General features: G+C 44.5%; 1 protein-coding gene across 1 annotated transcript in view; it reads right to left on the bottom strand.

Annotated features, from left to right (window-relative positions):
- MEI1 (meiotic double-stranded break formation protein 1) overlaps nucleotides 1–25,151 on the bottom strand; it is an 888,987-nt gene that overhangs the window by 32,174 nt on the left and 831,662 nt on the right. Inside the window, exon 27 of the mRNA XM_029587121.1 lies at nucleotides 13,345–13,523. Coding sequence (XP_029442981.1) covers nucleotides 13,345–13,523 — 179 coding nt within the window. The remainder of the gene's footprint in view (nucleotides 1–13,344; nucleotides 13,524–25,151) is intronic.

Raw genomic sequence — 25,151 nt, 5'->3', positions numbered from 1 at the left:
CCAGTTAAACAAGGTACACTCGACTTCTGCTACTCCTAGCTTGTTGGGTTCATATGAGACAAACAGCTGGGAGGTTTTACGATGTGGCTGAGTTCGTAACTTATAATACGTTAAGGTCCTTTTGCATTCATATAGAAACATAGAAATGATGGCAGAAGAAGACCAAATGGCCCATTCAGTCTGCCCAGCAAGCTTTCACACTTATTTTTTTCTCATACTTATCTGATACTCTTGGCCTTTATTAGTAACTTTTTGGTTCTATTTACCTTCCACCCCTGCCATTGATGTAGAGAGCAGTGCTGGATCTGCATCTAAGTGAAGTATCTAGCTTAATTGGTTAGGGGTAGTAACTACCGCAATAAGCAAGCTACTCCCAAGCATTTGTTTACCCAGCCTGTGCAATTCAGTCCTTGTTGGTTGTTGTCCGAATATAAATCATCTTTTCTTCATTCCCCCTGCTGTTGAAGCAGTGAGCCGCGCTGGATATGTATTCAAAGTGAAGTATCAGGCCTAATTGATTCGGGGTAGTAACCGCCGTAACAAGCAAGCTACACCCATGCTTATTTGTTTACCCAGACTAAGTAATTCAGTCCTTGTTTGTTGTTGTCTGAATATAAATCCTCTTTTCTTCATCCCCCTGCCATTGAAGCAGAGAGCTATGCTGGATATGCATTGAAAGTGAAGTGTCAGGCTTATTTGGTTTGGGGTAGTAACCGCCGCAACAAGCAAGCTACTCCCCCTGCTTTTTTGTGAATACAGCTATTCCCCCGCTTTTTTGTGAATGCAAATCCTTTTTTCCACATTTCCTCTTGCTGTTGAAGCATAGAGCAATGTTGGAGTTGCATTAACCATGTGTATGTTTATTGAATAAGGGAATTAATCTCCAGGTAGTAGCTGTCATTCCCGCAAGCCACCCCCATGCCTCTTCTCTTCATTCGTTTCCTCTAGACTTTATGGATCCACAGTGTTTATCCCATGCCCCTTTGGAATCCTTCATAGTTTTGGTCTTCATCACTTTCTCGGGAAGGGCATTCCAGGCACCCACCACCCTCGCCGTGAAGAAATACTTCCTGACGATTTGAAGTTCTTCCCTGGAGCTTCAAATCGTGACCCCTGCTTCTGCTGATTTTTTTGTCGTTGTCTTTGGATCATTAAAACCTTTCAAGTATCTGAAAGTCTGTATCATATCACCTCTGCTCCTCCATTCCTCCACGGTGTACATATTTAGATTCTTCAATCTCTCCTCATAAGTCATTCGATGAAGACCATCCACCTTTTTGGTCGCCCTTCTCTGGACCGCCTCCATCCTGTCTCTGTCCCTTCGGAGATACGGTCTCCAGAACTGAGCACAGTACTCCAAGTGAGGCCTCACCATGGACCTGTGCAAGGGGATAATCACCTCCCTTTTCTTACTCAATATTCCTCTCTCTATGCAGCCCAGCATTCTTCTGGCTTTAGCCATTGCCTTGTCACATTGTTTTGCCAACTTCAGATCATTAGACACTATCACCCCAAGGTCTCTCTCCTGCTCCGTGCACATCAGCCCTTCACCCCCCCATTGAATACTTTTCTTTCAGATTTCCCCACCCCATATGCATAACTCTGCACTTCTTGGCATTGAATCTCAGCTGCCATATCTTCGACCACTCTTCCAGCTTCCTTAAATCCCATCTCATTCTCTCCACTCCTTCCGGCGAGTCCACTCTGTTGCAGATCTTAGTGTCATCCGCAAAAAGACAAACCTTACCTTCTATCCCATCTGCAATGTCGCTCACAAAGATATTGAACAGGACCGGTCCCAACACCGATCCTTGGGGCACTCCGCTTAACACCGCTCTCTCTTCAGAGTAAGTTCCATTTACCATCACACATTGTCTTCTATCCGTCAACCAGTTTGCAATCCAGGCCACCACCTCGGCACTTACTCCTAAGCTTCTCATTTTAATCACCAGCCTCCTGTGCGGGACTGTATCAAAAGCTTTGCTGAAATCCAAGTAGATGACATCGAGCGCTCTTCCTCGATCCAATTCCCTAGATAGTTCACTATTCTTTCTTTCAGCAGCGACTCCATTACTTTTCCCACCACCAAGGAGAGGCTAACCGGTCTGTAGTTACCAGCCTCCTGTCTGCTCCCACTCTTGTGAAGCGGGACCACCACCGCTCTTCTCCAATCACTTGGCACCACTCCCGATTCTAGGGATCTATTGAACAGGTCATACAGTGGACACGCCAGCACATCCCTGAGCTCCCTCAGTATCCTGGGATGAACCTCATCAGGCCCCATGGCTTTGCCCACTTTTGGTTTCCCCAGCTCTTCCTATACATTCTCTACTGTAAATGGAGTTACATCTATTTCACTCCCGTCCAGTTTCTTGTTAACTAGCGACAGTCCTTCTCCAGAGAGCTTTTTCCCCTTCATGTGTATAGGGCCTAGGAAAGAAAGTAGGCAATATGAGAGATTGATTAATATGGAAAGCTAAGACTACCTTAGACATAAACTTCATGTGAGTATGGAAAACCAACCTGTTATGGAAGAAGTACATATACAGCGGACAGTGGACAAGAGCTTGGAGTTGGCTGACTCTTCTAACTGAAATCACTACAATGAGGAACACCATCTTCCATTTCAAATACTTTAGAGAAGCTTACTCCAGTGGCTTAAAAGCAGGCTTCATTAGTTGGGAAAGAAAGACATTAAGGTCCCAGAGAACAGGTGACTTTTGTGCTCGGGGCCTGACATGCCATAGACTGTTCATGAATTGAGATATTAGTGGATGAATAGAGATTAGTTTGCATCTAGTTGTATATGGTAAGCTGCTATGGCACTGTAGTGCACTCGCACAGAAGAGGTGGTAAGACCTTGTTAGGGAAGTGGACCCTTGTGCTATGATGTGGTTGGCATGAGCAGATGAGCAGACTCCTCAATGGGACATACAGGAGCTTCACTTATACCAACCATCTCCCACATAGGTTGAGTCCGACTTAGGCTGGTCCCTAGGGTGGTAGCAAGTGCAAGAGTCCAAATCCAGGCTAAGCAGGCTAAGGTCAGGGCAGGCAGAAAAACACCAGTAGACAGGCCAAAGGTCAAGGCAGGAAGCAGGAAGCAGGTAGCAGACAGCAAAACCAGAAGACAGGCCAGAGGTTGGGATAGGCAACAGACAGATGTAGGTCAGGTCCATAGCAAGGGGCCAAGTCCAGGAGGCAATCAGGAGGGTCAAAGAACAAGCTGAGGTCAAACCAGGAAGTCAAGTCAAGATGTGGCAAAATAAGGGCAAATCAGGGACCGACTACAACAACAGGGATTAGGACTGAGCAAGGAAACAGATCAAAACACAGGACCTCAGCAGGAAGCAGGAACACAAGAACACAAGCGAACAGGAAGATGGACAGACATCTCAGGGACAAGCAGCATTCACTGAGGAGCAGATCACTCAGGAGACCTGTTGGTGAGGCAAGGAGTGCACGGGAGAGCAGGTTTAAATGCTAGAGGTGGGTGATGTCACCCAAGAGCGACTCCTACACTTTCCTGCCTAGGCATGTAAATTATATGCGCATTTGTGCATGTGTACGCCTATGGTGTGTATCAACTGGTCCCACTGCTGGCATGTAATGGCAGTGTTCTGCCGTGAAGATGCAGCTGGATACTGGAGAGTCAGGTAGCTGGGGGACAGCATCTGGAAGCCTCAGGTACTAACAGTATCCCCTCTCCAAAGCCCCCTTCTCAAGTTTCTGGGCTTGAGCTTTCTGGGGAACCATTGATGGAATTCACAAATTAGTTGGGGAGTTGGAGGTTGGAGGCGGGTTCCCATGAATTTTCCTCAGGTCATAATTCTTTCAAGCAATGAGATATTGAAGTTTATTTCTCACTCTCCTAGAATCCAGAATCTCTGCTAATTCATATTGGGTATCTTCTTCAAGGAGGACCTCAGGGGGGTCTCAAGGGTCACGACAGGACTGCAGGTTTCAAGTGGGAAACATGGAACAATTGTGGAAGCGAAGAGTGGGTGGCAATTTAAGTCTATAAGCCACACGTCCCATGTGACGGACCACCAGCAAAGGACCCACGAATTGAGGGGCAAATTTAAGGGATGGCATATGAAGCCTCAAGTTCCAGGTGCTCTGCCATACCAAGTCCCCGTTTGAAGTTGAGGTGCCGGATGACATTTCTTGTCTACTTGTTTCTTAGATCAGGCTGCAACTTGTTCTAAGAGCTGATGTGTTCACTGCCAGAGGTTATATAATTCCTAACCCTTTACATTGATGATGGGACAAGCTACTGAGAAAGCCAAAGGCATAGGTGTTCGTGGAAGACGTCCATAAACTAAGTAGAAGGGGGAAGAGCCATTTGCTTTGTTAATGTGGTTGTTATGACAGGCCTCTACCCATGGCAGAAGAAAGGCCCAATTATCTTGTGCTGGTTCAAATAGGAGCCCAGAAAGGTCTTAAGGGATTGATTCATGTGGTCAGTCTGCCCATTTGTCTGGAGGTGATACCCTGATGAGAAATCCAAAATAATCCCAAACATTTTGCACAGGATCCTCCAGAAATGAGCGGTAAACTGGACTCCTTGATCTGAGAGGATGTGAGGGGGAAGCCCGTGCAGAGGGAAAACATGCTGTGCAAACAATTTGCACAGCATCGGATTTGCCCACCCAGCCGGTTTTCATTTGGTGCAAGGACTTCTGTTTTGGACTTTACCAGAGAAATTGAATTGGAAGGTTCACAATACATCAGCACAAGATAAGTGTACCTTACATCTACATGTGAGTTTTTGTTCCTGCCCATGGGAGCAATTAACACAAAAACATCTCTTAAGTGACCAATGATTAAAAATTGATCCCGCTGCTGAAAGCTCTTCAATAGAGCCTGTAGCCTTCGTAGCCTGGTTTCCTTAAAGGCACGTTATATGAGGTCACGCAGAGATACAGTATATAAAATTTAACCCGTTATACACAAGTTCAGGATTCTCATATTGTGTACATTCAGTAATTCCTGACTGACTCTGGATTTTGTATTTGTTTGTATTGGTGCAAACAATTTGGGCAGTTCTGGCACAGAGGGTGATCCAGGCAGAGGGATAAAGTGAGCCATTTTAGAAAATCAGTCCACTATTACCAAATAGTGGTGCTGCCCTCAGAGGAAGGAAGGTCCATAATAAAATCTGTGGCCAGATGTGTCCAAGGTTCCTGGGAAGCTGGCAAAGGCTGTAACAGACCACACAACCGGGCTTAGGAGCTCTTGTTCGCTGCACATACCGGGCATCATTCCACTTAGCACTTTACATCTTGGTTTTAGCTGAGGCCACCATTAGTGACGAGTTGAGTAGCTTCCAAGTTCTCGAGACCCCAGGGTGTCTTGCTAGCTGAGAGTCATGGGCCCAATGCAACACTCGTTCCAAGAGCTGATGGGGAACCATTGTCTTCCCAGGAGGTATGGTCATATCGGTAGCTACCATGATCTTTGCTGATTCATTAATATGGCGAGGTGGGTTTGGGTAATTCTCGGTAGCAAAGGAATGTAATAGGACGTTGGCAAGCTATTTTTTTTCTGCAGTATGGTATTGCAATTTAAAATTAAATCAGATAAAAAATAGGGACCATATGACTTTCCGGAGATTCAAGTGTTGAACTTGTTACAAGTACTCCAAATTTTTAGGATCAGTATAAATGTTTACGGAATGTCTAGCCCCCTCTAACAGATGGTGACACTTCTCAAGGGCTAGTTTAATAACCAACAACTCGCAGTCCCCATTAGTGTAGTTCTACTCAGCTAGATGAAACTTTTTTTGAAAAGTATGCACAGGTTACCAAGACCGCATGGTGATCGTGTTGCAAGAGGACAGCCCCCACCCCAAAAGTGGAGGCATCTACCTCTAGGATGAATGGCCTGGTGGGATCTGCATGTCATAGTCATGGGTCCAGAGTAAATTCTTGTTTCAAATGATGGAAGGCCCGCATTGCTTCTTCACTCCAGTTATGCGGTCTGCACCCTTTTTGGTAAGGGCTGTGAATGGAGCAGCCAGGGAGGAATAGCCATGAATAAATTGTTGGTAGTATCTGCAAACCCTAGAAATTGCTGCAAGGCCTTGAGCCCTACCGGTTGGGGCCAGCCCAAGATAGCTTTCAGCTTGCTGGGGTCCATGTGAAGCCCGGTCTGGGAAATAATATAACCCAGGAAGGGCAACTCCTCGTGTTCAAAAGAGCACTTTTCTAATTTTGCATAATGCTGGTGTTCCTGTAGTCAATGCAGGACCTGTCTAATGTGCAAATGGTTCTTATTCAGCATTTTGGAGAACTTGAGAATATCATCCAGGTACACGACAAAGTGAAAGTGAAGGAGCTCCCAGAATATCTCATTCACCATGGGTTGAAAGACCATGGGAGTGTTATGTTTTGGGATGGATGTAAACCCTGGGCCGAGATAAGAGATGACCCCGCCCACAGGGAGGAGCCCTCTGGGCCTCACCATCAGTAGGCTTGGTCTAGTTGCACAGGACACCTGGAGATAGACTTTATTTATGGAGAGAGAAGACAAGCCCGCAGAGCGGGAGATGAGAATAACAGTTCTGAGCTGTGAGGATGTTCCCACATGATGCTGCTGTAGGTGTAGATCTGGTAGTGGTCCGCAGAGCGGGGTATGCCATAAAGTACCTCGGGAAGTAGCAATACCTCAGGTTACAGATCAGGTAGTGGCCCGCAGCTCAGGGTACGCAGAGGAGTCTGTGCGGATGTAGATAAGTGAGGCTTAGGAAGCCGAGGAAATCCGTGGATACAGCAGTGGTCTTACAGCTCAAGATGTTCAGGAGAGCTTGCTGTCAAAAAGTGGTAGTGGTCCGTGGCACAGGGTATGCCGCTGATGAAGCCAGCAAGCTGCAAGGTTGGAGGCAGAGTAGTACTCACAATGGAAGTCCTTAGTAGCTTCGAGGTATAGGGTCGGCAGAGATACCAACAGGAAGGCCCTCCGAGGAGCAGATAGCCAGGAATGAGAAGAGCCCCAGAGGAGCGGGTACTCAGAGCGTCATATACCCAGGAAGGAGCAGGAACAGGAAGTCCACGTTTCGAGCGGATTTAGCAATGAGGAAACTCCTTGCTAACTCGTCTTAGCACAGGAGAGGTAGGCTTAAGTACGGGGGTGCGCTGATGTCATCGGGAGGGGAAGCCCCCAAGGTTCCCGCCATGATGTGTACTTAACATACCCTTGTGTGCGCACGCGCCTACGTAATCCCAGAAACAAGATGGTGGTCGGTAGCACCCATGCTGTCCCGGGGACGCCGGAGAGGTCTGCGTTGGCTGGCGGATGCCGCTACTTGTCCCAGAATTGATGGTGCAGGAAGAAAAGAGGTGAGCATGAGAGGTCGCAGCCGTCTGCGACTGAAAGGCGTAACAGGGGGCATTGCATAGTTCAAAGGGCATAATCAGATATTCATAAAGGCCATTCCTGGTGTTAAAGGCGGTTTTTCACATCCCCCTCTCAGTTTCGGAAAAAAATTAAATGGCCTTCACAATCCAACTTAGTAAAAATTTGGGCCCCTCTGAGCCAGTCAAAGAGCTCCATTCTGAGTGGTAATGGGTTGCAGTTCTTCCTTGTAATCACATTAAGACCTCTGTTGTCAATACAAGAGCGAAGTGATCCATCCTTTTTCCCCACAAAGAAAAATCCAGCCCCAGCAGGGGAAGAGGATGGTCAAATGAAGCCTCTTTCCAAATTGTCTCAGATATTTTGCGACATGGTCTCAGTTTCCGGGGTGGATAGCGAGTGAACCCTCCCTTGGTGTGTGTGTGTGTGTGTGTGGGGGGGGGGGGTATCTTCCCAGGAAGGAGGTAGATTAGATAATTGTAGGCCCAGTACTGGGGCAGGACCTCAGCTTGTTTCTTGCTGAAGATGTCTGCAAAGTTGGAGTATGGATACAGCATGCCGGGCACTATAGGAGCAATGTGATAGAGTACAAGAGTAGGAGGCTGAACTTGAGCTAGGCATTGTTCATGATATGCGGCACTCCATTTTTCTAACTGCAGAGATACCCGATCATTATGGGGGCAGTATTGGATCGACTTCATTGACTGCCTTAGGCAAGACATAGAGGCGGATGTGTTCTGGATGTAGGAGGCTGGTATGCATTCATAGCAAGGTTGTGATCCTGGTAATCTACCGTGATAGGGTTTTCCAAGATACAGATGATACTGTAAGGGCAGTTCTCAAGAGCTCAGTGGGGATGCCATGTTGGCATACAAAAGCCTCATCAATGAAGCTCCCAGCCACATTGGTGTCCGTAAATGTCTGAAGATGTATACTGGTGTCTCCGAAGGTAAGGCACACTGGCAGTAGAATCTGAGGAGAGGTGCAAGGTGGACCTAGGGTACCCTCTCCTACCAACCCTAGGTCTAAGAGTTTTCCAGGCTTGACAGGGCAATTAGAAGGAAGTGTCTGGGTCCAGCACAGGACATACACAGTTTGAGGTGCCTGCATCACTGACATTCCTCTGGGAAAATCCATAGGTGGTCCACTTGCATGGGTTTTTCAGGCAGCTCCCAAGGTTCCAAGACTCTAATGGGAGTTATGGGGCACTGTAATTGGGGTGCCAGTCATATGGGGCATTGGGTCTGACTTCTTTCCTTAGCCCACTCCCAGAAGCACAGGTCCAAATGAAAGGCCAGCCTGATGAGTTCTTCCAGTGTATTGGTTGGGTCCCATCCAGTCAGCTCATCCTTGATGAGCTCAGATAAGCCCTGCCTGAAAATAGTGGTTAGACTGTCATCTTTCCACTGCAATTCAGATGCCAGTGTCTGGGTCCCGGACAGATGGCGTATTCCCCGATTGTCCGGGATCCTTGATGAATCTGCAGGAGTTCTGAGGTTGCCAGTGAAGATTGTCCAGTCTTGTTGAATATAAGGCAGAAGCCCCTGAGGAAGTGATCAAGTTCCTCCAAGAGTGGGTCCTCACGTTCTCATAGGGGAGAGGCCCAGGTCAGAGCTGAACCTCCCAGCAAAGACAGGATATAAGTTACTTTGGTTTTATCAGTGGGGAAGAGTGCCACTTGAAGAGTAAAGTGCATATGGCACTGATTGATGAAACCCTTGCATTTGCGAGAGTCCCCATGATAGTGAGGCAGAGGAGGTAGCCAAGGAACGGATGTCGCAGGAGGGGCCAATGCGGGTGGTGATGGCAATACCGGTAAAGTTGGAGAAGTCGAGAAAGTATCCATCCACACCACAAGCCTTTCCAAGGTCCCTCTCACCTGATCCATGACACCTTGCTGCTGAACCAGTGAGCCATACCGGAAGTGGCCTGTAGAGCAGCCAAGTCTGCTGGGTCCAAGGTCTCGGCAATCTTTTAGGGAAGTGGACCCTTGTGTTGTGATGTGATTGGCACAACTGGACGAGCAAGCCTGTCTGGCCTGCACTGACAGCTGACGGATGTATCCCTCAATAGGACAGACAGAAGCTTCAGCTATACCAACCATCTCTCCCGCTGGTTGAGTCCTTGGATTCTGATGGCCAGCAGCCCTTAGGTGGGTCCAGAATCCAGATGCCTTGTGTTTGAATGATTCCGGTGTGCGCTCCCCACTCTATGGTGAAGGCATCCATCGCCAATACCATTTGATAGGAGAGCAAGCGAAGAGGGTCTCCTTCCTTAAGAATTTTGGGGCGCAGCTGCCACTGCAATTCCGGTTTCACAGTTGCCATGATTTGTACTGGAGGCAAAAGCAGTTGAGTTAATTATTCTCAGTGGGTACCTAGATCCCACTGGAGTTATCAGATAGAAAGACAGGCCAGTGGGACAATATGGATGGCTACTGCCATGTAACTGAGCACTATGAGGAGCCTTCTGGCTGACAATTGTGGAAAAGAGAGAATATTATGGATGAGCGATGTCAGGAGGCAGGAATGATCTTTTCTGTAGTGAATTTATCCAAGGCCTGATGAATTTCAGTTTCTGACTGGGCTCCATACTCAATTTCTCAGAGAGTAGTACACTTTGACTTGTGATTTTGCTGTGATGAGCCAATTGTTGAAAGTATGGGAAGACTTGTATTTCCTGGTGACAGAGATGAGCTCCTGTTTCAATGAGTCATTTCATAAAGACCCTCAGGGATGAGAAGTCAAACAGGAGTATTCTGTACTGGTAATGGGAATAATCCACCTAGAAGTGGAGGTAGTGCCAATGAGAACAGTGGATGGGTATATGAGTGTATGCATCCTTTAGATCCAAGGCACACATCCTTCATCCTTCTGTATGTTAGGAAGGATTGCACTGAGGGAGTTCATTTTGAATTTCTCTCAGAATATATGTTTGTTTAGATGTCTCAAGTCCAGAATGGGCTGCAATCCCCCTGTTTTTTGGGGGATAATGAAATATCAGGATTAGAAACTCATGTATATTGAGTCACTGGGATTAGCTCTTTCAGTTGTTGCTGTAGAAGTGATTGGACTTCTAGACGAAGCTGCGGTAGATGATGGTTCCAGATAGAGCCCTGAGCAATGTGAAAGGGATGGTGGCTAGGAGAATCACAACTAGTACCCAGGCTGCATAATTTGGAGGTCCTTGGTGATCCAATGCCACTCCTCTATGAAATGTTGGATTCTTCCTCAAACAGAGAGTAGAGAATGGATTGTTTGGAGGGATCAAAAACTAGGCCCAGGTCTGGCTGGGCCTGTTGTGTGGTTTTTGGCTAATGGCATTTTCTTTGTCAAGACCTGGTCGGAAGTGGCTGTTGACCCTGGGCTGGAAGGGGCAGCAGACATTAGTGTTGAAAAGAACAGAAGGGCCTCCTAAGGTAGTGTGGTAATTTGTACAAGTAGAAGTGACTTTGCACCATGAAGGGCTGAAAAGATTGTCCCCCAAACAAGGGAGATCCATCAGAGTTTTGTGGATGTCTTCATAGATGCTAGTGGCTTGAAGTCATGCCATACGTCTAGCTCCAATGGAGACAGAGGAGGTATGTGAAACAGAATTGATCCATCAGATTTTCGTGGATGTCTTCATGGATGCTAGTGGCTTGAAGTCATGCCATACGTCTAGCTCCAATGGAGACAGAGGAGGTATGCGAAACAGAATTAATCCATCAGATTTTCGTGGATGTCTTATTTATTTATTTATTTTTAACCTTTATATACCGACATTCCTGTATAAAATACAAATCACACCGATTTACAATAAAACATAACTTCGCCTGTGAGCGTTACATAGAACAATCAACAAATTATACTAAAAAGCATACATTACCTTTGTCAGAAATGTAAAACAATTATAAAGAAGAAATTGTTAACAAGGGATAAAAGATAACAAGGGGAATATTTAAAACTAGGAGATGCACGAAGGGGTGCACAAAGGGGAATGCCCCTTTGTTGCGCTCCTTCGGCGCGCGACGCACAGCGCGCGGCGCCTGCTGGCTTGGCGCTTTTAACGGATCAGTTCCGTGAGCGATGACATCAGGGGAGGGGCGGATCCCTCAGACCTTTTATTCTTTTCAAATTTATCATCTCTTCCCAGCTTCAGCACTGCTTTTTTTCTTTTTTCAATTTTTTTATCTTTTTACCTCAGATGTAATCAGGTGTTTTCCAGATAGTGGCCAGCTCTCCCCCTCAGTGGCGCCTGCTGACTTGGCACTTTTAACGGATCAGTTCCGTGAGCGATGATGTCGGGGCAGGGGCGGGTCCCTCAGACCTTTTATTCTTTATTTTTTTGCCATACGTCTAGCTCCAATGGAGACAGAGGAGGTATGTGAAATGGAATCATAGAATTTGTATATTGATCAGAATCTATGGCAGATGACCTGTGCTGCATCCAGTAATGGATATAGATAGTAGTCGCCTTGCTCAGTGGCAGGTAGGAAAGGCTTTAATTTTTGAATGCAGTCAACGATATCCTGCACCATATAGAATTTGTGGAAAGTAATGTGAGCAAATATCATTGCACTTTGAAAAATGTTCTTGACAAAGTTACCAGAAGTTTGTTGTCTATTTCTGGAGGAGAATTTGAGTGAATCCATGCCTTCTTCACCTTTTTTTTATAGCAGACTCAACCACTACAGACTGGTGAGGCAGCTGGCTCAGTGATTGCTGGACTCTGTATTGGAGGTCCAGATTTCTAGCTGTAGGAGTGACCAAAATAGGAGTTTCTCATATTTTCATCTGTAGAACATTGAGGATGTTGTGAATTGGGAGGGCCACTGGTTCAGATGGAGAACCCGGAATATGAAGGCGGCCAATGAGCTCAGAATGTGGATCTTTGTTCTTGTGAAGATGGATGCCCAGTGCTGTACCCATCTTTATCACAAATTGACAGGGTTGTTCATTAGTTTGCGATGTGCCGGTATCGTGTGAGGTAGGGCCTTATTGCACATGATAAGGTCCTAACTCATGTGATACTGGCCGCATCAATGTGGTATTATTAAAATTAGGTGAAGGCGAGGGTTGTGGGTGGGGTTTGGACAGAGTTATCTCCTGGCAGCACTGCGGGTGATAATGTTTTTCACATTATTGCCGGCAGCACCGTGGGAAATAACTTCACCTTTTCCTGTGGAGCCATGGGGGCGATAGTGTGCGGTGTGGCTGCACTGCAGCGGGCGAAACCACACCGCTGTGATGTGGCCGGCTGCCTACCCCCCCCGCCCCTTCTTTTTTGCAATTCATCATCCTGATATAAATATAGATTCATCATTCTGCTATAAATATAGCAGAATGATGAATCTAGGGGTTAGAATTGGTAAGATCCTCTGATGGTGAGATGTGGGACGAACAATATGCCAGTAAAATATTAATCTGAGCCTAAAGGTACTGGCTAACTTATCCAAGATTGCAAGGACAAAGCAGGCAAACTGGGAGGGGCTTCCAGTTGACTCCAAGGAGGAGCGGTGTGGCCTAATACTTCTGAGCTATTAGAATCTGTTGCGACAGACAATGAACCATTAATCAAGGGTTCTGATGATGAGTTCACCCCTATAGGCGAGATCATGACTCCGGTCTGTGGTATCGCCATAGTGACAGTGGAAAGGAGAGGATGAAATGTTCCTTTTATCTCCTTGGTCAGATAGGTTTTAATGATTTTTAAAGAAAAATTATTAAGAGAGATTGAGTACACATGCGTTCTGAGCTCGGACAAAAAATGACTGAGGATGTTTACAAGGCAATGTCCGTGCGGGAACTCCCTCAGTCCCTTAATATAATCTGCTTTAAAGTAGCTGAATGGTGAATATAAATAAATTAATTAAATACATACTAGCTTGGAGAGACAAGTCCGTTCGGTGGTACTGGATGACGTCACCCACATTTAATGGCTAATTTAGCCTGGTTATTGAAGAAAAATGTGTTATAACCCCATCTTCAAGTAATTACTTAAGTGTACCTGGACCAAAAGGTTCTGCAAGCCAGCCACCAGAGAGAGCACCCTTTGTGTATCGAGGGGGTAGAGTGCAGCATCGTGTTCTGTTAATGGCTTGTTCCTCATTTCAGACTGGACAATAGTCACCAAATTTGAGCTGAAATTCATTCTCAGGGTTGATCTCAGGAACTGAAGAAGGCTGACTGGCATAGAATGAAAATTATTAGTAAGTATACTTATTAACCTTTAGAGCATTTCAGAGAGCATTCTAGAATGAAACATTACAGTGGTCATGGCAATCCACTAAGATTGAAATAAAGGTCCACAAACAAGCTGTAGGATACCTTTTTATTGGATTAACAATACATTTGTGACCAGCTTTGGAAAGCTGAACTCCCTTCCTCAGGTCAATAAATATTTTATAAGTCCTTCAGAAATATCACATTTTTGGGGAATTACTGCACTATTGCACAGCTGAAAGAAGCTCATTGTCCACTGTGTCCATACCTTCCACCATGTAGTAGAAATTAGTCTAACTGAAATCTGTGTACAGAATTGTTTGAAAAGACAGTAGACCTGATTTATTATTATTATTTGTATAGTGCTACCAGATACTTTACAGACACATATAATAAACAGTCCTTGTGTGCAAAGGTTTTCTCCCATTTGATGCCTCTTACATCAGATTCATTAATCAAACAAACAAAATGGCCAATGCTATTATAGAGACAACCATGGTTCACTAATGACCTATGGAAACAAACAACTCCTCAGAAAAAAGGAAAACAAATGGCGCAAAACTCCTTGTCCTAACACACTTTCTGCCTACAAATCTGCCCTCCATCTTTACAGGAACTCAACCACAAAGGCAAAAAGGGATTTCTACGCTCACAAGATTCACGACCTTACCTTTGACGCAAAAGCACTCTTCTCTTTCGTGGCCGAGTTAACTCAACATAACACACCACCTATCCCCAATGAACAAGCACAAGCCAAAGCCGATGAACTAGCCCTATTCTTCCAAAGCAAAATCTCCAATCTCCTAACCCTCCTACCTCCTAGCCCTACATCGCCTACTACCTCCTACCACCTCCTCAGCAAAAGAACCTCGCTGGATGCATTCGAACCTACCACCGCTTCAGAGATCCAGTCTCTATTAAAGAAAATGAAGCCTTCCTCCCATCCCCTCGACCTTATACCGTCAAAACTCCTTCTGCTAATACCTGAAACCATCTCCAAACCACTAGCAGACATCATAAACTGTTCCTTAACACAGGGAATCTTCCCTGACACCCTAAAAATTGCTTCTCTTAAACCACTACTGAAGAAATCAGACTTGGATCCCAAAAATTCCAACAACTTCCGCCCAATTTCCAACCTGCCTTTCGTAGCAAAGATTTTGGAAAAACTGGTCAATTCACAACTCTCAGACTACCTTGAAGATCATGAAATACTATACCCCTCACAATATGGGTTTTGCAAGGCTTTAAGCACTGAAACCCTACTCTTATCGCTAACAGACCACCTCACCATGGGTTTGGACAAAGGACAATCTTTTTTATTAATTCTCTTAGACCTGTCGGCGGCATTCGACACTGTAAACCATACCATCCTCCTCAATCGCCTATCAGACATTGGAATAACAGGCTCGGCACACACTTGGTTCAAAACATTCCTTTGTAACAGAGGTTACAAAGTGAGAATCAATAACAAAGAATCCCCCCGCTACAATTCCTCGCTAGGAGTTCCTCAAGGTTCCTCACTATCCCCTACTTTATTCAACATTTACCTTCTTCCCCTATGCCAATTGCTAACCAAACTACAACTAAAACATTTCCTATACGCCGACGACGTGCAAATTCTGATACCCATCAAAGAATCTATCACCAAAACACTGAAACACTGGGATAACTGCCTCCGAGAGATTAACAGCCTCCTCGCCAACCTAAACCTAATACTAAACTCAGCCAAAACAGAACTCCTCCTCATCACTCCCGAATACAGCAACTCCCTGCAAATTGCCCCATCTAATACCACTGTCACACAAGCAAGAGACCTAGGAGTAATAATAGACAACCACCTGAATCTAAAAACATTTATCAACAATACTACCAAGAATTGCTTCCACAAGCTACAGGTAATAAAAAGAATGAAACCTCTCCTACACTTTCATGACTTCAGAACAGTCCTACAAGCCGTAATATTCTCCAAGATAGATTATTGCAACTCTATCTTGCTAGGTCTCCCGGCCTCATCCATAAAACCACTTCAGATGCTCCAGAATGCGGCAGCTAGAATCCTGACAAACTCCAGAAGAAGAGACCACATCACTCCTATTTTAAAAAATCTACACTGGCTACCAATACACTTCAGAATTCTACACAAGTCCATGACCATTATCCATAAAACCATCCATTCCCAAGCCCCTCTCAACCTCCAAATCCCCCTCAGACGACACACATCATCCAGACCCATCAGAGAAGCCTACAGAGGGTCCCTGCTCATCCCCCCTACCAAATCCACACACCATCTACAACTCAGAAATCGGGCCTTTTCCACGGCGGGCCCCTCTCTCTGGAACACATTACCACCGGACCTCAGACTAGAGCCATGATTATTAACATTCAGAAAAAGGCTTAAGACTTGGCTATTTAAACAAGCCTTTCCCGAGTCTGACATCCATTAACAGACCATTGCTGCATAATGTAATTACTGCTCATTGTAAATATTTTACTTCAGTATAATTTATTTAACTACTGTCTCCTTTCTCCCCCAGTTCTAGCAACCCTGTTATATTGTAACTTTATTGTTTCTTATGCACTTGTTATATGTACTAAGTTACTGCACCTCTTGTTATCTGTAAACCGGCATGATATGATTGTATCATGAATGCCGGTATAAAAAAGCTCTAAATAAATAAAAATAAATAAATATTACATACACAGACGCAGCAGTAAAAGCAAGATGAGCCTCTTGAGGAAGTGTAGGCATGTAAAACATAGACATAAAGCTAAGTTGCTTACCTGTAACAGGTGTTCTCCATAGACAGCAGGACAAATTAGCCATGCAAGTGGGTAACATCATCTTGGTGTGCTGAGAGAAAAGCTCTCTCCGAATTCAGAAAACCCAAGGTCTTTGTAGCAAGTTAACTCTCAACTCTATGGGGAGAAAGAAAGGATTGTGTGGTTCATGTGTCCTGCTGTCTATGGAGAATACCTGTTAAAGGGGTAATGGAACTTTGGGCTCATTACCATTTATGCCCTGGGTTAACTCCTTTAGTTAGGGACAGTGTAGATTAGAATGGTGAGGGAAAGTGCCATTCAGTTTGCAGCCCCTCCCTTTGAGGGTGCTGAGATGGCCATCCCCCTCTGTGGCTTTCATAAGCAGCTCTCTCCTGAGAGCTATGGGAGCAGTGTAGTTGAGTTTGAAGGTTTGGAGGAAGTCTGGAGGTATTTTCCTGATTTGGATTTTTGGCCTACCTGAGGACTTGGGCTCCATCTGGCCCATGATCCCTAGGCCAGGTTGCAGACTCTGATCCTGTATTCTATTCATTAGGTGCACGGTGGTTTGTCCTGGATTGTCTTTGGGATTTGAAGATTTTTATTTGTAAGAAAACTGTGAAATTCCAGGATGTTTGCTCAGGGAAAGTTCTTGAGGAAACCTCTTCTTGGGGGCCCTAGATAGGGAAGACTTGCTCCACTGTTACCTTACCAGGAAGCAGAGGAATGGTGGTGACCCTTTGCAGTGTCTTCTGGTGTTAGTAAATCGGTTTTTAGGAAATTACATTTTTGTTGAAAGATATGGGAGGAAGTATTTGGCTGCTCCACTTCCTACCTATCCAGGAAACATCTGGAGCTGCTTGTTCCTGAGGAGGATCCCTCCATTAGGGATTTGATACCAAGAGAAAAAAGAACAACCAAGAGTAAGAGCCAGTTGAGACCATTGAGGATACCCATTCTGGAGTCTTCACTCCTGGGAAAGAGAGGTTTTAACTCTGTGCAGAGACAACATTTATAACTTTTACTAGTTTTTGGAAGGAGTTATCCTGCCCAAACAAGAGTACCCTGAACACCTGGGAACTCCACTTGTCCAAGCCTTGGAGGGTGGATGTTTTTCTGGGCCTGGTTACTAAAACCCAGGCATACTTAGAAGGAGTAAAAACTGTAAGCAAACAGAAATTCTGCGATGCTGAGGACTGAGCTTTTGTGCTATAAAAAAAAAAAAAAAAAAAAGGTATAAATAAAAGGTATAAATATATTTCACCTGATTACATGATTAAAGTCCTTTATTTTGGACCCTAAACAAAAGTCTCCAGTATATTATTTGTGGCACTCACAGCATACACAGGGAATATAAAGTTCCCCTCTCCCAGGGAAAAGAAAGCTACAAAAAGTCACTCCTATCACTGCGGGCTTTGAAAGATAAATCTTTCCCCCCAGCAACAAAGGATCTAGGCCTTGGAGGTAAGAAACAGTGTACCAGCTAACCAGGAATGGTTCCAGGCCTGAAGAGACAGTAAATACTTTCATGGCCCCATCAGTGGTTAGCTGCCACCCAAAGATGGGGTTACAAAGGTAAGCAACTTTGCTTTCTCCATAGACAAGCAGGACAATAATCAGCCACACAAATGGGTCTCCCAGGATAATGGTTACATGAAAGTATTGGTTCTGTTATTATATCAGGGGTGGAACATGCAACTTGTGTGTTGTTAGAGGTTGGATGGAAGAATTGAATACATGAATTAAATAAACTTTTGAGAACTACTTTGGGCAAAACTGTTGTCTTGATGTAAGTTTTTTCTAGGCAGTAATGAGCAGTGAAGGTATGGATAGAAGACCAGGTGGCAGCCTTAAAAACATCTTCTATGTGTAGTCACTCTCTAGGTCTCCACTATGTTTGTCCCTAGCTCAAGCCCTGGGTTAGGATTTAGAAGTAGGACGGGTGGACCATCCTTGACCAGCACCTCCGGTGAGGCTGCTTGGATTGGTCAACCAAACTGTATAAAAGCAGACAGAATGGGAAATCTGAGTGGGAGTTTTGAGTTAGGTTTGTGGAAGGAGAAGCGTGAAGTTTAAAGTTTCCCCAGCCCCCAAAATTAAGCCCCACACCTTGATACCTGGGAGATGAGAAGAGGCACATCCCTGTCTAGTACCCAAGCAGTTTGGACAGGATTGTTTTAGTGGAGTGAAAGACTGTTGTAGATTTTGTCTTGTTTTGGTGAAGAATGTTTGTGTCTGGCTTAAGGAAGAATTTTTCACTCTGCCTAGTGGTAGTCAATGAAAAAATCTGGGGTTCCGTGCCTGCTATACAAGGAGAGAAGGCAGTAACTTGCCAGTACCTCCACTTGGAGACTTGGCTTTCACTACATGGAAGGAAAGGTTTCCTAGAGCTTGCCAGATTAAGGGGCACTTACATGGAGGAACTGGACTGGGTCTGCTATAACCATTGGATTTGATTTTGAGGATTAACTAAAAATATTCCTGTGATTGACTTTGAAGATTGGTTATAGTAATTTCTTTTGTTTTGGAACACCCCACTCGAGTGTTCTGTAAGTCTTTTGGTACCGGTGTAGAGTCTGTGTGGATAGAGTCAAACTGTGAGTACACCTAAGAGGGAAGGAGAAAGATATTCCCCCTCTCTACCTTAGTACATGGGGGGGGGGGGGGGGTGCTGGGTGCTACATACAGAAGCAGAGTGAAGATTGGCTAAGGAAGCTGCCATAGCTCTGATTGATGAGCTTTCATATTACTTTTTTGTTATCCTGATTGATTATAAGAAATTGAAAATACAAGTGGAAAGAGTTCTTTTTATGACTGAAAAACTCTGTTTGACTTGGTTGAAGGAGATGAATAGTTGTGAAGACTTCCTGTATGACATTTTTTTCTCTAAATAGAACTGTGACAGGGTGCCCATTTATTTGCCCCAAAAGGTAGCCCTGCCCTTTACAAAAATGTCAACAGAAGCTTCAGCTAGTCTAAGTGCCCTCAGAGTAACAGAGATCTCACTAGATCTTGCCTTCATTTGATGTCAGTGTAATGTCAGTATGTAGGAAGGAGTACCACTCTCCATTGGGAGAGGTTCTAGGAGCGCAAAACAAACCTTGCACTCTCTGGTGCAAGGAAGAAGGCAGAAGGCGAAGGATTCCAGGTTCTGGAGTCCTGATCTGTTTAGGCCAGCTCTTCACAGAGTGGTAATAGAGGGTTTGTCCTTTCACAGGAAAGGTTCAGAGGAGACTGAGAAGAAGGATTCCAAGAGTGAATTTACTGGGGGTCCAGAAGGAAAAGAGTTCCTGAAGAGCATCAGATCCTAGGAGCCTTGAGGAGGAAGAGATTCCCTGGAAGCTAAGGAACCAGAGGAGAGACATCTTTCCTGGGAAAGTCCAAGGCTCATGTAACTTAAATCAGAGACTCCAGAGAGAGAGGAAGAAAAAAGGAAAGAAAAAGGCAAAAATCAGCTACCCAACTGGTACTGGGAGAGCCCAGGATGGAAGGGATACCTATCCCGAAAAACTGAGCTTTTTTGAGGAAGGGGAGAGAAAGAATGGGAGCCTGTCTGGGTTGTGTGTGTGTGAGAGAGAATGGGAGTCTACTGGGTTGTGTGTATGTGTATATGGGAGAAAATGGAAGCCTGTCTGGGTGGTGTGTGTGTGTGTGTGAAAGAGAAGAGGAGTCTGCCTGGGATGCATGAGTGTGTGTGTGTGAGAAAGAGAGAGAGAGAGAGAGAGAGAGAATATGAGTCTTCCTGGTTGGTATATGTGTATGTGAGAGAAAAAATGTGAGCCTGTCTGGGGTGTGTGCGTGTGTGTGTAACTGAGAGAATGGGAGCCTGCCTGGGTTGAATGTGAAGAAAGTTTGTTACCTCACTAATCCACAACAAGCTCAGGGAGTCAGAAAATCAAGTTTTCAGGTATGGTAAGTGTGGGATTTTTCTGTCTTTATTAGTTTTAATTATTTGGTGTTTGATATGTCTGCTATTTTAAAATATTTTATTGCTTTTTGAAAATGTTTACATTTTGTAAGAGTTCTCAATTTATTCATCAGTTCTTTGGAAATATTCTTTTCATTAGAATAGTTTTATTACAATTAGTTATATTTCTTGATTTTTTTGTTTAATTTATTAGGAGTGGTGATGATTATGTTTTTCTATTATTGCATTGCATACAGAGTCTGACTTGTTACAAGGGCTTATGCTCCCTGCCCGATGGGGACACTCATGCACTGTGACGTCTGCACGATGATATGGGGGCCATGTGCATGCGTGGCCCGAACATTGGATTCAGTGTCCTCGTGCGCGTGAGCGATGTCAGCAGGATGCGACATGCGCACAGATTTGCGTCACAGCCCTGATAAAAGGTTGGCCATCACCGGCATCCTTCCTTGGAAGGATTTGGAGCTGCGTGTAGACACAGCCTCACTTACAATCGAGCGGGAGATGGGAGACAGAACATGCAAGTACTGTGATCAGGATAGAGGGGAGGGAGATAATCGATTGAAGCGGCAATTTAAATTTCTTGGTGCGGACCCGGACGCAGATGCGGAGGGGAAGAGTGGTTAACACGCATTCCTCAAGCAGTCCAACATGGCTGACTCCAGACCGAATATGAGGGGTACAATCACCTGAGGCTGCAGTACGGGAACATCTAAGCCCGGCACATTAACTCACTCCAGCTGTGCTAAGTGCCAGAGGGTGGGATCAGGCCCCGTGGCTGCGGACAGGACAAAGGAACAGGAGCCAAGCCAGAGCATGGTGACTAATGCAGCCATAAACCAACTAATGTTGGTTTATGGCTCAGACAAGTGAAGAGGAAAGCTCCATATACAGGAAACAGCGCATGGTCATCATCCAGGTCAAGTCAGCAAACTCAACTGCCCAGGCCGGACAAACGGTTCATACTACCTACTGCAACAGAACATACTGGAGATATAACAAATCGTCCTGTTCATTTCAAGATTGCAAATTTAAGCATCTCTGCTCAATCTGTATGGCCTCCCATCCAGCCACGAAGTGTTTTAGGAAGACAAATATGGGGAGTAATCCTAAGCCCAAGTGATGACAGCACATTTACAAAAGTGCCTTACCCAATAAATCTTGAAACCATGCGGGATTGGCTAGATCTTTACCCAAACAAGAGACAAGCCAAGAAGCTAATAGAGGGTTTTCGTGAGGGATTCAAGATACCTTTTCAAGGTAGCATCGAGGAAATACGTGCAGAGAATACTATGTTAGTGGCAAAACATGAGGTCCTCTTCAAAAGAAAATCGATGAGGAGCTGTCAAAAGGCAGAATAGCCAGACGATTTCAATACCCTCCTTTCCGTAGAATGATGCTATCTCCTTTGGCAGTTATCCTGAAGAATGAACCTGGAAAATAACGGCTGATTTAGAATCTGTCTTACCCTTACGGTGCCTCGGTGAACGAATGCTTACCAGAAGATGAGTGATCAGTGCAGTACGCGTCTTTTGATAGCGCCATAGACATACCTCGAAGGTGCGGCAGAGGCATGCTCATGGCCAAGACCATCATTGAATCAGCGTTTCGGCTTCTTCCTGTACACCCCACCAGCTTCTCATTATTGGGATTCCGTTCCAATAATTAGAAAAGTAGTCCAAGTGCCTGTAACTAAAAACTCACCTGAGCTAAAAAATTCTAACTTATTCCTATCAATTAAAAAGCAGAATGAAAATACAAACAAAAAACAAACTTTGAAATGTTTGTATGCTAATGCCAGAAGTCTAAGAAGTAAGATGGGAGAATTAGAATATATAGCAGTAAATGATGACATAGACTTAATTGGCATCTCAGAGACATGGTGGAAAGAGGATAACCAATGGGACACTGCTATACCGGGGTACAAATTATATCGCAATGACAGAGAGGAGCACTCGGGAGGAGGTGTGGCACTTTATGTCCGGGATGGCATAGAGTCCAACAGGATAAACATCCTGCATGAGACTAAATACAAAATTGAATCTTTATGGGTAGAAATCCCTTGTGTGTCGGGGAAGACTATAGTGATAGGGGTATACTACCGTCCACTTGGTCAAGATGGTGAGACGGACAGTGAAATGCTAAGAGAAATTAGGGAAGCTAACCAAATTGGTAGTGCAGTAATAATGGGAGACTTCAATTACCCCAATATAGACTGGGTAAATGTATCATCGGGTCACGCTAGAGAGATAACGTTCCTGGATGGAATAAATGATAGCTTTATGGAGCAATTGGTTCAGGAACCGATGAGAGAGGGAGCATTTTTAGATCTAATTCTCAGTGGAGCACAGGACTTGGTGAGAGAGGTAACGGTGGTGGGGCCGCTTGGCAATAGTGATAATAATATGATCAAATTTGTTTTAATGACTGGAAAAGGAACAGTGTGCAAATCCAAGGCACTCGTGCTAAACTTTCAAAAGGGAAACTTTGATAAAATGAGAAAAATTGTTAGAAAAAAACTGAAAGGAGCAGCTACAAAAGTAAAAAAATGTCCAAGAGGCGTGGTCATTGTTAAAAAATACCATTCTAGAAGCACAGTCCAGATGTATTCCACACATTAAGAAAGGTGGAAAGAAGGCAAAACGATTACCGGCATGGTTAAAAGGGGAGGTGAAAGAAGCTATTTTAGCCAAAAGTTCTTCATTCAAAAATTGGAAGAAGGATCCAACAGAAGAAAATAGGATAAAGCATAAACATTGGCAAGTTAAATGTAAGACATTGATAAGACATGGCTGTAGAGGCAAAAACTCACAGTAGAAACTTTTTTAAATATATCCGAAGCAGAAAGCCTGTGAGGGAGTCAGTTGGACCGTTAAATGATCGAGGGGTTAAAGGGGCACTTAGAGAAGATAAGGCCATCACGGAAAGATTAAATGATTTCTTTGCTTCGGTGTTTACGGAAGAGGATGTTGGGGAGGTACTCGTAATGGAGAAGGTTTTCATGGGCAATGATTCAGAAGGACTGAATCAAATCACGGTGAACCTAGAAGATGTGGTAGGCCTGATTGACAAACTGAAGAGTAGTAAGTCATCTGGACCGGATGGTATACACCCCAGAGTTCTGATGGAACTAAAAAATGAAATTTCAGACCTATTAGTAAAAATTTGTAACTTATCATTAAAATCATCCATTGTACATCACGAATTTCCAGCATAGCTCTCTGCTTCAACGGCAGGGGAAAAGAAAAACTGATACTTCACGCATATCCAGCATAACTTCAACGGCAGGGGAGAAGAAAAAAGGATTCACACTCACAAAGCGGGGAGTAGCTGGCTTGTTACGGCGGTTACTACCCCAAACCAAATGTGCCTGATACTTCACTTTCGATGCATATCCAGCATAGCTCTCTGCTTCAACGGCAGGGGAGAAGAAGAAAACTGATACCTCACGCATATCCAGCATAGCTCCCTGCTTCAACGGCAGGGGAGAAGATAAACAACCAATAAGGGCTGTATAACATAATCTGGGTAAAAACAAATAAGCATGGGTGTAGCTTGCTTATTGCGGCGGTTACTACCCCTACTACCTCTAACTAATCAAGCTAGATATTTCACTTGGATGCAGCTCCATCACCGCTCTCTACATTAATGGCGGGGGTGGAAGGGAATTAGAACCAAGAGCTAAGAGAAACAGATAAGTATGGGAGAAGAAATGAGGGAAGCTTGCTGGGCAGACTGGATGGGCCATTTGGTCTTCTTCTGCCGTCATTTCTATGTTTCTATGTTTCTATGTACCTGAAGACTGGAGGATAGCAAATGGAACCCCAATATTTAAAAAGGGCTCCAGGGGCGATCCGGGAAACTACAGACCGGTTAGCCTGACTTCAGTGCCAAGAAAAATAGTGGAAAGTGTTCTAAACATCAAAATCACAGAACATATAGAAAGACATGGTTTAATGGAACAAAGTCAGCATGGCTTTACCCAGGGCAAGTCTTGCCTCACAAATCTGCTTCACTTTTTTGAAGGAGTTAATAAACATGTGGATAAAGGTGAACCGGTAGATATAGTATACTTGGATTTTCAGAAGGCATTTGACAAAGTTCCTCATGAGAGGCTTCTAGGAAAAGTAAAAAGTCATGGGATAGGTGGCGATGTCCTTTCGTGGATTGCAAACTGGCTAAAACACAGGAAACAGAGAGTAGGATTAAATGGGCAATTTTCTCAGTGGAAGGGAATGGACAGTGGAGTGCCTCAGGGATCTGTATTGGGACCCTTACTTTTCAATATATTTATAAATGATCTGGAAAGAAATACGATGAGTGAGATAATCAAATTTGCAGATGACACAAAATTGTTCAGAGTAGTTAAATCACAAGCAGATTGTGATAAATTGCAGGAAGACCTTGTGAGACTGGAAAATTGGGCATCCAAATGGCAGATGAAATTTAATGTGGATAAGTGCAAGGTGATGCATATAGGGAAAAATAACCCATGCTATAATTACACAATGTTGGGTTCCATATTAGGTGCTACAACCCAAGAAAGATCTAGGTGTCATAGTGGATAACACATTGAAATCGTCGGTACAGTGTGCTGCGGCAGTCAAAAAAGCAAACAGAATGTTGGGAATTATTAGAAAGGGAATGGTGAATAAAACGGAAAATGTCATAATGCCTCTGTATCGCTCCATGGTGAGACCACACCTTGAATACTGTGTACAATTCTGGTCGCCGCATCTCAAAAAAGATATAATTGCGATGGAGAAGGTACAGAGAAGGGCTACCAAAATGATAAGGGGAATGGAACAGCTCCCCTATGAGGAAAGACTAAAGAGGTTAGGACTTTTCAGCTTGGAGAAGAGACGACTGAGGGGGGATATGATAGAGGTGTTTAAAATCATGAG

The sequence above is a fragment of the Rhinatrema bivittatum genome, chromosome 2 (assembly GCF_901001135.1).
Source record: "Rhinatrema bivittatum chromosome 2, aRhiBiv1.1, whole genome shotgun sequence".
NCBI classification, from domain to species: Eukaryota; Metazoa; Chordata; class Amphibia; order Gymnophiona; family Rhinatrematidae; genus Rhinatrema; species Rhinatrema bivittatum.
Note: the sequence above shows the minus strand (reverse complement) of the source record. Positions and strands in the feature narration are given on the sequence as shown.